This window comes from Papio anubis, chromosome 12 (genome assembly GCF_008728515.1).
Source record: "Papio anubis isolate 15944 chromosome 12, Panubis1.0, whole genome shotgun sequence".
Lineage (NCBI taxonomy): Eukaryota > Metazoa > Chordata > Mammalia > Primates > Cercopithecidae > Papio > Papio anubis.
The window spans coordinates 70098277-70112259 of NC_044987.1; the positions used below are offsets into that span (position 1 = coordinate 70098277).

Consider the following 13983-nt stretch of genomic DNA (forward strand, 5'->3'; position numbering starts at 1 on the left):
AAAATAATAAAAATAATTCAGCTGCAGAGATGTGTCCTGCTGATAGGCTTCTGTTATGGGCCGTATTGTGTTCACCTCAAAATTCATTTATGGAAGTCCTAACTCCCAGTACCTCAGAATGTGACTATATTTAGAGACAGGATCTTTAGAGAGGTCATAAATTAAAATAAAGTCATTAGGGTGAACCCTAATTCAATGACTGAAGTTTTTATAGGAAGAGGAGATTAGGATTTAAACTCATAGAGAGGGAAGAACATGTGAAGCCACAGAGAGAAGATGGCCATATAAGAGCCAGGGAAAGAGGCCTCAGGAGAAACCAAACCTGCCAATGCCTTGAGCTCTCACTTTCAACCTACAGAATTGTCAGAAAATACATTTCTGTTGTTTAAGTCATCCAGTCTGTGGTACTTTGTTATGGCAGCCCTAGCCCCAGCAAATTAACATAGCTTCGTATTGTTTCTCAATAATTTATACAAACTACTTAAAACACTTTGATTTGTGTCCTGCTATTTAAAAGATATCTAACTTAAGATCTAAACTATTATTTCGGTTGAGCGTGGTGGCTCATGCCTGTAATTCCAGCACTTTGGGAGGCAGAGGCTGGAGAATCACCTGAGCCCAGGGAGGTCAAGGCTGCAATGAGCCATGATCACATCACTGCCCTCCAGGGTGACAGAGTGAGACCCTGTCTAAACATATCTATATCTATATCTACACACACATATAATTATATATAACAAATTATATGTATATATCACTTGTTAAGATCAACTTTCTTCACTCCTTTTTAATAATTAGCATATTTTGCCAGATGTGGTGGTGTCTGCCTATAGTCCCAGCTACTTGGGAGGCTGAAGCAGGAGACTGCTTGAGCCCAGGAGTCTGAGGCTGCAATGAGCTATGATCGTGCCACCATACTTCATCCTGAATGACAGAGTGAGACCCTGCCTCAAAAATAATAAGTTAATTAAATAATTAGCATATTTTATCAACATATAAAATAACTTACTCTTCATATTGGCTAAATGTATATATTTACCAACATTACAGCCAACTGCAATATCAACAACAAAAAACTAAGAATCTTAGCAATCTATTTCGAACATGTACTCAACAAAACCCACAGTGGCCAAATACACTAATTGCTTTGCCTTGATCTGGTGCACTCAGGCTCAATATGGAGCATGGCATTTTGTGAATGGACGTTATGCAATCATGCCAGTTAAAATAAAATATTTGAAATCGCTCCAAAACTGGTTCTACAGCTTTAAAACATCTAATTTAATCAGTGTCTGCTACAGTTAGGGAAAAACAAAAGGTTGCTTGTAGCAACCTGTACCAAGAGTGTAGTTTAAGTCTCAATTGTTGCCAGGCCCCTGGTAGGTGATTCTCTCTTCATTGTCCTCGCTGATTCCTTGCCGGCCACCTTCCTCTTCATGCCCTCTGTGTGCTAGAATTCCTCAGGCTGGCAACTAGGCCCTTCTCTTGTCACTCTCCATTCTCTCTCTAGGTTATCTAATCTAATTTAATACCACAGTTTTAAAATTTATCTTTATGCCAATGGCTCTCAGACTTACTTCTCCAGGTTAGAAACTGTCTTCTGAATCACAGATCTGTATATCCAATAACTGACTATCTGAAATCTGCATCTGGCTGTTGCAGGGACAGCACAAACAACACATGTGAAATAGAACTAGTGGTCTACCCTTGCCCAAATGTGCTCCTCCACTAATCTTTCCTATTTTAGGAAATGACACATCATTCACCCAGTTGTTCATGCCAGAAACTGGATGTCCTTCTTGACACTACTTTTTCAGTGACCCTGGCCTATATCCAATACATTGGCAAGTCCTAGTGACTAAGGTATCAACAGATGATTGACAGACAGATAGATGATAATCTTAAATCCATCCACTTCTCTCCACCTCCACTGTCTTAAACCTATTCCTATTTATCATCTGTGACCTGGACAGCAGTTTCCTAAGTGGTCTGCCCACATCCTCTCAAGACACTTTCCTATCCATCTTCCACAACGTAGCCAGAACAATCTTTTAAAATCAATTCTTTTTTTTTTTTATTTTTAGATAGAGTCTCGCTCTGTCGCCCAGGCTGGAGTGCAGTGGTATGATCTTGGCTCACTGCAACCTCCGCCTCCAGGGTTCAAGCGATTCTCGTGCCTCAGCCTCCTGAGTAGCTGGGATTACAGGTGTGCACCACCACACCCAGCTAATTTTTGTATCTTTAGTAGAGATGAAGTTTCACCATGCTGCCCAGACTGGTCTTGAATTCTTAAGCTCATGCAATAGGCCCACCTCGGCCTCCCAAAGTGCTGGAATTACAGGCATGAGCCACCACGCCTGGCCAAAATCAATTCTCTTTTATTCTTTCTCCCTCTCATTGACACATACACATCACTTAAAACCTTTCAATCACTTTGCATGTAAGATAAAACCCCAAATCATTAATATATACTAAGTCAAAAGAAATTCTGAAGGACAAAAGCATTTAGAAAAAAAAAGTTTACTTACAAAAACACTTGCAAAAGTATACAAGTGAATTTAGGCTTTAGAAGAACTGATACATCAAATGCACACATACCAAGGTTTACAGTTAGTTGCTTCATGGTAGGAAAACGGCAATTTTCTCATATGACTGCCATATGACCCCAAGCTCCCACATGTCTTCAGACTGCAGCATTACAAAAGTCAGCAATTAACTTGTAAGAGAGTCAGTAATATATGGGAAATGCTGAAAGTTTTGTTCACTTTGGAGACTACAGATAGTGTGATACTCTTCTTTCACGGTTTATTTCAGAACACAAAGTATTTTGTTTTTCCTGTGGGATATAATGTGTACACTCACTCATTTTGGAAACAGGACAAGATGTCAGTTTTGCTTTATATGAATAAAGCCCAGCATGTCTGGGTACTTCTTATACCAACTTCAACTTACGCCACTCTCCCCCTCATTTTCTACATTCTAGTCACATGACCTTGCAGGTTCTCAAAGCTCTTCCCCAACATGCTGTCCCCTCTGGTACACATTCCCCTACATACTTTACCTGTCAAACTCATTTTCCCAGATGCAACTTAATGTCACTTCCTCCAAATCCCACTCTAAATTGAGTGCCCCAATCATGGCACTATGCATTATCAGGTATGATGCTTTGGATGCAAATAACTGAAAAACCAAACCTATCAATAGAGTTTTTAATATCAGGGAGGCTTTTGGGCATGGAGAATAACAATCACCACTATTTGTACTTTTGTTTAATGCTTACTTTATAAACTTTAAAATGTATTAAACAGTAGTTCTGGGAAATACTGTATGATGCCATCCAATGCAGTATTCACTAACCACATGTGGCTATGGAACACTTGAAATATGACTAATCCAATTAAGGAATTTAATTTCAAAAAATTTTAATTAATTTAAATTTTGGAAAAACTAAAGTATGCGAACCTATTTTTTCAACTGCAAACTTTATGAAATCTAAACACAGATCCAATATTTCCACTTAAAAGCAGGCAACTGAGACAGTGTATACATGTGAAATACATACCGAATTTTCAAGACTTAGTATTAAAAATGTAAAAATTATCTGAATTTTTATATTGATTACATGTTGAAATGAGATTTTGGATATATCACGTTAAATAAAATATATTACTAAAATTAATTTCTTTTTTTTTTTTTTGAGGTGGAGTCTTGATCGGTCCCCAGTCTGGAGTGCAGTGGGGCCTACCCGGCTCACTGCAACCTCCACCTCCCGGGTTCAAGCGAGTTTCCTGTCTCAGTCTCCCGGGTAGCTGGGATTACAGGCGCCCACCACCGCGCCGAGCTAATTTTTGTATTTTTAGTAGAGACAGGGTTTCACCATGCTGGTCAGGCTGGTCTCAAACTCCTGACCTCAGATGATCCGCCCGCCTTGGCCTCACAAAGTGCTGGGATTACAAGCGTAAGCCACCGCGCCCGGCCTCTTCTGCAATTTTATTTAAATCACAAATACACTAGATCCTCTTACATGCTTCGAAGAACCAAAAAAAAAAAAAAAAAAAAGACATGAATTATCACAATGATTACCGAATTAATTGTAAATTTTTTATTTAAACTAGTCACAAAGGTATCATAGGTATGACTTACACCCAACCGGGACCAAAAGATTAACTAATGATTGGGTTACAGAATGAAAGATAGAATTATCCACAACAATCTTGGGAAGACAACAGGATTGGCCAGGCCCATCCCAAGAGGTCCACGTCAGGCAGAGGCCCCGCCCACCGCGGGAACAAGCGGCTACGCCTTCCAAGCTTTCATTTGGGGCCGAGCCAGCGCTGAGGAAAGTCAAACGCCACATGGTTCCGAAGGTCCTGCAGGCTCTCGGGTCACACCCTACGGCCCTACAGCTGACACGCCAACGAAAGCTTCTGAACCGCCAACACCAAAACGGAAACACCGGAGCCACAGGGCGAGCTCGCGTAGGGCACGCTCCCGCGGGAGTGCTTCCGGGACAGGGGGCGGGGTCGCCGGAAGTGGCCGTCCGCCGTCCGCTGCTCGTTGTTTAAGCGGCTGACGGGAAGGAGAAGCCAGAGCTCTGGCGGCGCCGCGGGGCGGCAGTCAAGACCAGAGCCGGAGCCGTCACTCACCTCTGGACTAGCCTGAAGCGGAGACTACCGGCTGCGGAGCGGCGGGGCGAGACACTTGCTCGCCTTCTGACCCCATCATGTCGCGGGGCTCCATCGAGATTCCCCTCCGGGACACTGACGAGGTAAGTGTCGTGTATGGAGGCGGGTGGGGGCCGTGAACTTGTATGATCGCCCCCACCGACTTCGCTCGACTTCGTTTCTGAAGCGAAAGCATCCTCCTTCCCTAAGAGCCCTGATCAAAATCCCTGGCCAAGGTCTGATCATCTTCTTCTTCAGCTCCTGTGCCCTCTCGGGCAGGGAGCACCGCGTCTCTGCAGCCTCAGGGCCACTCGGAGAAGGAGTTCTTGAAAGTTCCTCTCCAGCCTATTCGTATTTGACGGTGCGCTACTCTTTTCCTAAACAACACGCGGGAGCAGAGGTGTGAGAGTACCCGATAAACTGTAAAACACCTCGCAGATTACAGAGGTGGGCTCTGATGTTACCGGGGTTTATATGCTGCTCAAGCTCGAGATCTTTCCCTGGGAATATATAGGAGGTCACCTCTTCTCCCTTAGAAACTCGAGTCTGTCATGGTGCACTATGTTCTCTACATCAACTCTCCTTCAGCGAGATAGCCCAAGATTTAGCCGCCCCTGTGTGCTGATAGAATTTAACCTCCTCTCGTTTACCTATGTCTCATTCATGGGTGGCCTGTGGCTTGTCTGAGTAAAACTCTCAGCTTTGATGTTCAGTCTTCTTGTATATCTTATACTCTTATTTTTATTTTTTTGTTTGAGATATAATATTGAGGTATAAAATTCAGTGGTTTTTAGTGTATTCGCAAAGTTGTGTAGTCATTGCCTCTAACTCCAGGACATTTTCCTATTATTATTTTTGTGCTTACAGTCAGGACTGTCTGTTACACGCAGGTGCCACCTCCATGATTAATGTGTGCAGTGGCATTCAACTTTGCATGGCCTGTAGGGTCGTGCATCTCAAGGAGTCAGACCTATGGCATGAGAGTCTCTAGGGTGCTTATCTGCACTTTACTTGGATTCTATGTTAAGTAGGATTTTGTTTTGTTATTTTTGAGTAAGCAGACCATTTCTAGCATTTTATAGTTCCAGTGATTTGGGGACAAGTAGCAGGGTTTGTTTGCTTCTCTGAGCTCGCTCTTTATTATAGTATAACCTATTTGTCATGTACTCCTTAAACATTAACATGTATTAGCTCAACCGTATTGAAAGTGAACACCTACTCTATGTATATGCATGTTGATTATATTCAAGAAAAGCAGCACAGATGAAATTTGAATTTTAAAGCGGAATAAGAGTTAAGACCTACATTTTGTATTTTAGGTCATTGAACTTGACTTCGATCAGTTACCGGAGGGAGATGAAGTTATCAGTATTCTGAAACAGGAACACACACAACTGCACATATGGATTGCTTTGGCGGTCAGTATTCATGTAGCAAATATTTTTTATTTGTTGTCTAGGAAAATATGTAGTTTCTGTTTTCAGATATAGTAATAGCCAGCTTGGCTGCATGATAGATTAATTATACCATGTGTATGGAAATTAATTGTGTTAATAATTTATGAAACAATAAGGCCATTTTCCTAAGTGATATGCTACTCTACTGGTGAATTAGTGTATGTTGGTAAAGGCAAAATTCATTTAAGTACTACTCTATATTGAATATGTGATTATTTAGTGCTTGCTCAGTGAAGGCTGCCTTATGGTTTATAGACAAGCTGAAAAGAAGGGAAGTGCTTCTGTGTGAACATTGCTGCTTAACATTGTTTCCTATAATAATAAAACTTTTCCCTTAAAATATTCTAGAAAGTGATTAGGTTCCAGGAAAACCCCACAGAAGTTCTTTTGGGTGAAGTTTATCTCAGGCTTACATTTTTTGTCCTATTTAGTCTCCTTCAATGTGAATCTTACTGGAGATTCTCAAGAAAATCCAGTCAGAAAGCCTAAAATTCTATATCCTCTACTTGCCAGCATCAGCTGCATAATGATGTTTCCTTTTTATATGAATAGGTAATATAAATGTTACAGTCATTATTCCTAAGGAGATGTGCCACATTGCTTTCATACAAACATACAGAAGAGTCTCCTAATATTGTCTTGAAGAATCAGAGAAATAGGTCTGGAATTGGGCTTATATCCCATGCTCAAGACTGCTCTAAGAGTTTCTTCCTTTTGGATGTAGATTTACAGAGAAGTATTTTCAGTGACAAGCAGTGCCTTCTTGACTTGAAGTGCCAAGGTTGCTTATTCAATGGAGACCAAGCCTCCTTGTCACACACATTTTTTAAAACCATACGGTAATTTAGGGGTGTGTGTGTGTGTGTGTGTGTATATAAAATTTTTTTTTTTAAGTACATATGCCTTCCTTAACAGCACTTAAACAAAAATTAGAATATTGGAGGATTAGCATGGCACCTGTAGTAGAATAGATTAATGAAACATTGTGGGATATAGATTTTTATAGGGAAAAGAATGTAGGCTTTGGGGTTAGATCAAGTCTCTGCATGGCTGCTAACTAGCTATGTGACCTTAAACAAGTGATCTAACTTCTGAGCATATGTCTGCATTTAAAATATAGAGATGTTAGCATCTACCTCATAGAGTGGTTGTACAGATTAGAGAATATGTATATGAAATTCCTTTCATGGTATGTGACTAATAGTCAGTGGTTAATAAATGGTGGATATTCCACATAGAGACAGAATCTCTCTATTTTGCCCAGGCTAGACTCAAACTCCTGGGCTCAAGCCATCCTGCCACTGCAGCATCCCAAGTAGTAGATTACAGGTGCATACCACCACACCTAGTGGATATTTCTTTTATTATTTATAAGTCAAACAGATGCCTAGAGAAGTTATTAAACAGGCCCAAATCACAGATAATTTTTGGTAGATCTAGAACCAGAAGCCAAGTTTTCTATTTAGAATTCTTCATATCTTTCACTCTTGTTTTCTCTCTTAGGCTCCACTTGTCTGAAAATTTTAGTTAGAAATCAACTATTGCTAGATAAGTAGCAGATTGGGAACATTTTAAGTCACTCCAGTTTTTTAAACAGCTTTATTAAAGTCTAATGGATTTATAATAAATTGCACATATTTGACATTTACCATTTGATAAGTTTTATCATCTGTATATACCTCTGAAGCCATCACCACAATCAAGGTTAATGAATACATCCATCACCTTCCAAAACTGTCCTCTGTACCACTCCCCACAAGCCCCCCACCCCACCCCTAATCCCTGTGCCAGACAATCACTGGTCTGCTTTCTGACACTAGAGATTGTTTTATGTTTTCTAGAGTTTTATATAAATAGGATCACACAATATGTACTCTTTTTTTTGGTCTGATTTCTTTCATTCAGCATAATTACTTTGAGATTTATCCATGTTGTAGCATGTATTAATAGTTCATTCCTTTTCATTGTAGGATAGTATCCTTTTTATGGATACACCACAGCTTGTTTATCCATTCACCTGTTAATCAACATTTTGATTGTTTCCAGTTTTTTGTTATTACAAAAAAAGCTGCTATAAACATTTATGTACAACTTTTTATATGGACATATGCTTTAGTGATTCTAATTTGTTTCATTACCTATAGCTGGAATACTACAAGCAAGGAAAAACAGAAGAGTTTGTAAAATTGTTGGAAGCAGCACGTATAGATGGCAATTTGGACTATAGAGACCATGAAAAAGACCAGATGACTTGCTTGGATACATTGGCAGCGTATTATGTACAACAGGCTCGGAAAGAAAAGAATAAGGACAATAAAAAGGATCTTATTACACAGGCCACCTTATTGTACACAATGGCCGATAAAATTATTATGTATGATCAGGTAAAAATAAAGTCAAATTTCTTTCCATTTATGAAGGGGGGAAAAGCACATGAAAGCAAAATGTGTGTGAGAGCAGATTTTTTGAAAGAATTTTTCTTCAAATAACATGGTTGATAGAGTCAAAAAGAAGAAAGGTTCCTCATTAAAATTGGAATGCTTTGGTTTTTGTACTGTTTAAGTAATATGGGCAAATTTAGTACATGAAACTTGCACCAGTAATTTTATTATCTCCAGGTGAATTTCAAGGATATTTTAAGGAATTAAAATTTTTCTTTTGGTCATTGTTACTGGCGCAGAAGACTTACATTTCAGGATAATTTCTCATTTTGTAATTAAGAATTACTTGTTATTAGCTTAAGCACATTACATTTGATAGGGGAATTTGCATTGTGCTCCACCTCCTTGCTATTTGGTTTTCACTTTAGTGTTACACGTTCATGGTATATGGGGGTAAAGTCTAAGATAATACATTACTTTATAGAACCATTTGTTGGGAAGAGCCTGCTTTTGCCTCCTTGAGGGTGACAAAATGGATCAAGCTGATGCACAGTTTCATTTTGTACTCAATCAGTCTCCAAATAATATTCCAGCGCTTCTTGGTAAGTGATCTTTGGCAACATATTAGGAAACAATTGTCTTCAGCATATGCCTATAATATATTTCTTTGTAATAGCTTCTTAATAACTCAGCTAGACAGCACAGTAGAAGAGCTTTATGTTGTTACAAATGAAATTAGCTACAACAAATATTGTTGAAATTGTGGAAATAAAATATATACCAGTTAAGAGTAATTATTATTTAGGCCAGGCACAGTGTGATTTCAGCACTTTGAGACCCTGTCTCGTTATACCTGTAATCCCAGCCCTTTGAGAGACTGAGACAGGAGGATCACTTGAGACCAGGAGTTCAAGACCAGCTGGGGCAACATAGCAAGACCCCATCTCTACAAAAAATAATTTTTTCAAAAAAGAGTAATTGGTTATTCACTTCTGAAGAGCCAATAAGCAATCTCTACTTAGACAACTTCAAGCTATTTCAATTATTATTTTATAACATTTTTAAAACTGTTTTTAAGTTCAGGGATACAAGTGCAGGTTTGTTACATAGATAGACTTGTGTCATGGGGGTTTGTTGTGCAGGTTATTTCATCACTCAGGTATTGAGCCTAGTATCTATTAGTTATTTTTCCTGATCCTCTTCCTCCTCCCACCCTCCACCCTCCAAAAGGCCCCAGTATGTGTTGTTCACCACTGTGTGTCCATGTGTTCTCATCATTTAGCTCCCACTTATAAGTGAAAACAGGAGGTATTCAGTTGTCTGTTCCTATGTTAGTTTGCTAACTTCATAACATTTCACATGAAAACAGGAAGTTTTATTTTTAGACATAAATTAATATACTTTTATGAAAAACGAATTTTTAATATGAAATTTTGTTCACTATTTTCAAGTATTTCTTACTGAGCGATGTATTTAACTTAGATAAGTTAGTGTAAAGCATAATAGACTTGTGGCCTTTAATCAGACACTATGTTTATTTTTAAAAATCTTTACAGGTAAAGCTTGCATTTCCTTCAACAAGAAGGATTACAGAGGAGCTCTTGCTTACTATAAGAAAGCATTGCGTACTAACCCAGGATGTCCAGGTAAGAGAAAAATTTATGTCCAAACTCTGTATGACCCAGCTTAAAACGTTGAGGATTTGTCAGTTGCTTATGAAGTTAGTTATGAAAAGATATTGTTAGATTATTGAAGTGTCAGAATCATGGTTTTTTTTTTTTAGTGCTACGTTTGAGTCAAAAACTGGATGGTAAGGCCAGGTGCAGTGGCTCATGCCAATAATCCCAGCACTTGGTAGGCTGAGGCAGGAGGACCACTTGAGCCCAGGAGTTTGAGACCAGCCTGGGCAACGTAGTGAGACCCTGTCTCTACAAAAAATGAAAAAGTTATATCAGCATGGTGGCACACACCCGTGGTCCCAGCTCCTTAGGAGGCTGAGGCTGGAGGATCGCTTGAGTCTGGGAGGTTGAGGCTGCTGTGAGCCATGATTGTGCCATTGCATTCCAGCCTGGGCAACAGAACGAGACCCTGTCTCAAGGGGAAAAAAAAATAGATAGGGGCTGGGCGCACTGGTTCATACCTGTAATCGCAGCACTTTGGGAGGTTGAGGTAGAAGGATTGCTTGTTGGGCCCAGGAATTTGAGACCAGCCTGCACAACAAAGTGAGACCCCCGTCTCTATAGAAAATCAGCTGCACATGATAGTGTTTGTGGTCACAGCTACACAAGAGGCTAAGGCAGAAGGATTGCTTGAGCCTAGGCATTTGAGGCTGCAGTGAGCCATGTTCATGCCATGGCACTCCAGCCTGGGCAACAGAGCAAGACCCTGTCTCAAGAAAAAAAAAGTCTGGATAGTAGATTATAATATAATCTTTTTGCCCTATATTATTTTTCTTTCCGAAATGTCATTCATGTAGCAAATTTTTACTGAGTATGTGACAGGCACAGTTCTAAACCCTGAGAATGTAGCAATTAATCAAAGAGACAAAAGTTCCTACCCTCATGGAGTTCAGTTTTCAGTGGGCAAGATAAATAGTAAAATATGTATGATGTGTAAGCTACCAGTAAGAGCTAAGGAGAAGAATAAAGCAGAAAAAGGGTGTGAGAAGCATCAGGAGTTGCTTAGAAAGGATGACCAAGGAAACTCATCAGAGATAGTAACGTTTGTGTGAAGAGCTGAAAAACAACCAGAAGCCAGGCAGATATATAGGAGAAGACCACTCCTAGAGAGGAAGCAGAGAAGGTACAAAGGTCCAGAGGAAAGAGGAAAGTTTAAGGAAGAATAAGGAGGCCATTGTGTCTGGAATGGAGAAAGAGTGGGGGTGAGAAGTAGTAAGAAATGGGGTCAAAACTATAACCAGGAACTGACTAATCACACAGGGCATCACAGATTATTGTAAGGACTTTAGCTTTTACACCGACAGAGACGGGAAGCCATTGGAGGGCATTGGGCAGAGGAGTGACATGATCTGACCTATATTTAAAAGGATTGTTGGAGCTTTGGGGTTGAGATTAGAGTGGGGCTCAAGGGGAGGGGGTCAAGGACAAAAGCAGGGAGAGCAGGAAGAAGGCATCTGCAGGCAGGCAGGTCAGAGGTGATTGTGGCTCACACTAGGGAGGTAATAGTGGAGTTGGTACAAGTGGTCAGATTCTACACATGTCTTGAAAGGAGAGCTGATGGAGTAGATATGATGTGTGAAACAGAGAGGAAGAGTCAAAGATAACTCCCTTGCACAAGCAATTGGAAAAGTAGAGTTACATTTTATTATATTTGGGAAATAGTTTAAGTGGAACTAGTTTTAGACATGAAAAGTTTGAAATACCTTTTAGACATATAAGTTGGCAAATTAAACAGTTCAAACTTAAAGCTTTTCGAGCTTTATCCTGAGCCTTGAGAAGAATGTGGCTATACAGTCTGAGTCACGTGGCATGCAGTTGCAATTTCTGCCTTTTTTTTTTTGCTGTAAATAATTAAGATCAAATGGTGCCACAAATAAGACCCCCCTCACATGGAGCAATAAAATAATCTTTTTAGAATATAGCAATTTGTAACCAATCAAATTGCTGTAACATATGCACCTGGTGTTATATTTTAAAATGTTATAATCCTGCTAGAACTTCTCTGTTTCCCCCAAATAATTAAAACTTTAACTTTTTCACTTTGGAAAACGCTGATATCACTCATTTGGAGTCAGTACTTTTCCAGTGGCCATTCTCACAGCTTGCACCCCAGTAAACTCTATACTTAATCATATTTTCCAAATCCCATTATTTAAAATTGACGAAGAGCTCAGAAAGGCTGGAATTCAGGAAAGAGGTCTGGGCTGAAATCATCAACATATAGATAGTGTATAAAGCTGTGAATGAGTGCAAATAGGAAAGAGGTCTGAAGGTGGAGCCCTAGAGCACTCTGGCATTAAGAGATAAGGAAAATAAGGAAGAATCCGCAAAGGAGACTGAAAAGATAATAGCCAGAGGTATAGGAGGAAAATAGGGTAAGTGCATTGTCCTTAAAAGCAAATGTAAAATGTTTCCAAAAGAAGATGATGACCAACAGTGTCAAATTCTGTTGTTAGGCCAAGTAAAATAAGGACAGAATTGATCATTGGATTTAGCAGCATACAAATCCATAGTGACCTTGATAAAAGCAGTTTTACTGGAATAGTGGGGTGAGAGCTTCACTGGAGTGTATTCAAGAGAAAATGGAAGGAAAGGAATTAGACATAGCAAGCGTAGCTAGATCTTTCTGGGAGTTTTGCTATCAAAGGAAGAACAGACATGATTGACAACTGGAAAGAGATATTCAAGAGAGGATTTTTATAAGATGGGAGAATGTTTATGTATAGATGAGAATGAATGATCCAGTAGAGAGAAAAAATAGGGGAGGGTTGCTGAAGCAGTATCCTTAAATAGATAAGAGGGCATCTAGTGACCAGTATGGCAATTGGCTTTAGATGGGAACTTGTTTGTGTTTTGGCATGGTCTTGAAATGAGGTAGCACATGTGAGCAGAGCTCTGAAGGGAACAATGGTATGTGCACATAATCAGTCACATTTAAGGTCTTAGTGGAACTTTTGTTCTCTGTTTAAAAATCATTCTTCAGTAATGAGAAATTGAAGATATGGTTAGCAGCGTTGTTAGAAGACAAGAAAAATACCAGTATTATAGTATTCTGTTCTATGGTGAGAAATGTGTCGGTGATAGGGGAGAGGGTTGGAACGTGGTATGATGTAGCCTCCAAGGAAACCAAGTTTGTGATAGATCAAAAGATTTTATAGTGTAGTTATACTGAGGTTAATTTGGGGGATTTTGCAACTCACAAATAGAGAATGTTTAAGCATTTTTGTAATTGAATCCTAAAAAATGCCCTAGTTTAACAAATTGAATGACTTCATTTTATAGCGGAAGTTCGTTTAGGAATGGGTCATTGCTTTGTGAAACTTAACAAACTGGAAAAAGCTCGTCTGGCATTCAGCAGAGCCCTGGAACTCAATTCCAAATGCGTGGGAGCATTAGTTGGACTGGCTGTTCTAGAACTCAACAATAAAGAGGTATGTAAGTGAAAAAAGTATCTAGCTTCTAACTGCTTTGTCAAGCCCACAGCCTCTTACCTAAAACTCTCAGAGCCAGATGTGTCTTAGAAATTAAGACTACAGATTACAGAAAGGTACCTATACTTTGTAATGTATAATACCCAGTTATTGGGGCACTACCCCAAAAGCAAACTTACATTCGTGTGGCAAAATGAGAGACTGTTCACACTAGTAGGATAGTGTTACAATTCAGGTAGTATTGCCACCAAATGAGTTTGCTCCAAGATTACCGCAAAAAAAAAAAAAATTTGTTTTTTAGAGCATTTAGATTTCAGAATCTCAGATAAGGGGTTGTAGACTTGTATATCAGTTTGGAATGCTTCCACTGC

At 39.5% G+C, this 13983-nt stretch overlaps 1 protein-coding gene across 2 annotated transcripts in view; it reads left to right on the top strand.

Moving 5' to 3' along the window:
• The first annotated feature begins 4095 nt into the window (after nt 1-4095).
• Nucleotides 4096-13983, top strand: part of CTR9 (CTR9 homolog, Paf1/RNA polymerase II complex component) — a 45663-nt gene continuing 35775 nt past the window's right edge. For both annotated transcript variants that reach the window (XR_001894939.3, XM_003910222.4), the window contains exons 1-6: nt 4096-4768; nt 5984-6082; nt 8266-8505; nt 8987-9104; nt 10059-10148; nt 13464-13612. Coding sequence is in view for 1 of the 2 variants with exons in the window: in XM_003910222.4 (XP_003910271.1) it covers nt 4724-4768; nt 5984-6082; nt 8266-8505; nt 8987-9104; nt 10059-10148; nt 13464-13612 (741 nt within the window). In the remaining variant the exon portion in view is untranslated. The remainder of the gene's footprint in view (nt 4769-5983; nt 6083-8265; nt 8506-8986; nt 9105-10058; nt 10149-13463; nt 13613-13983) is intronic.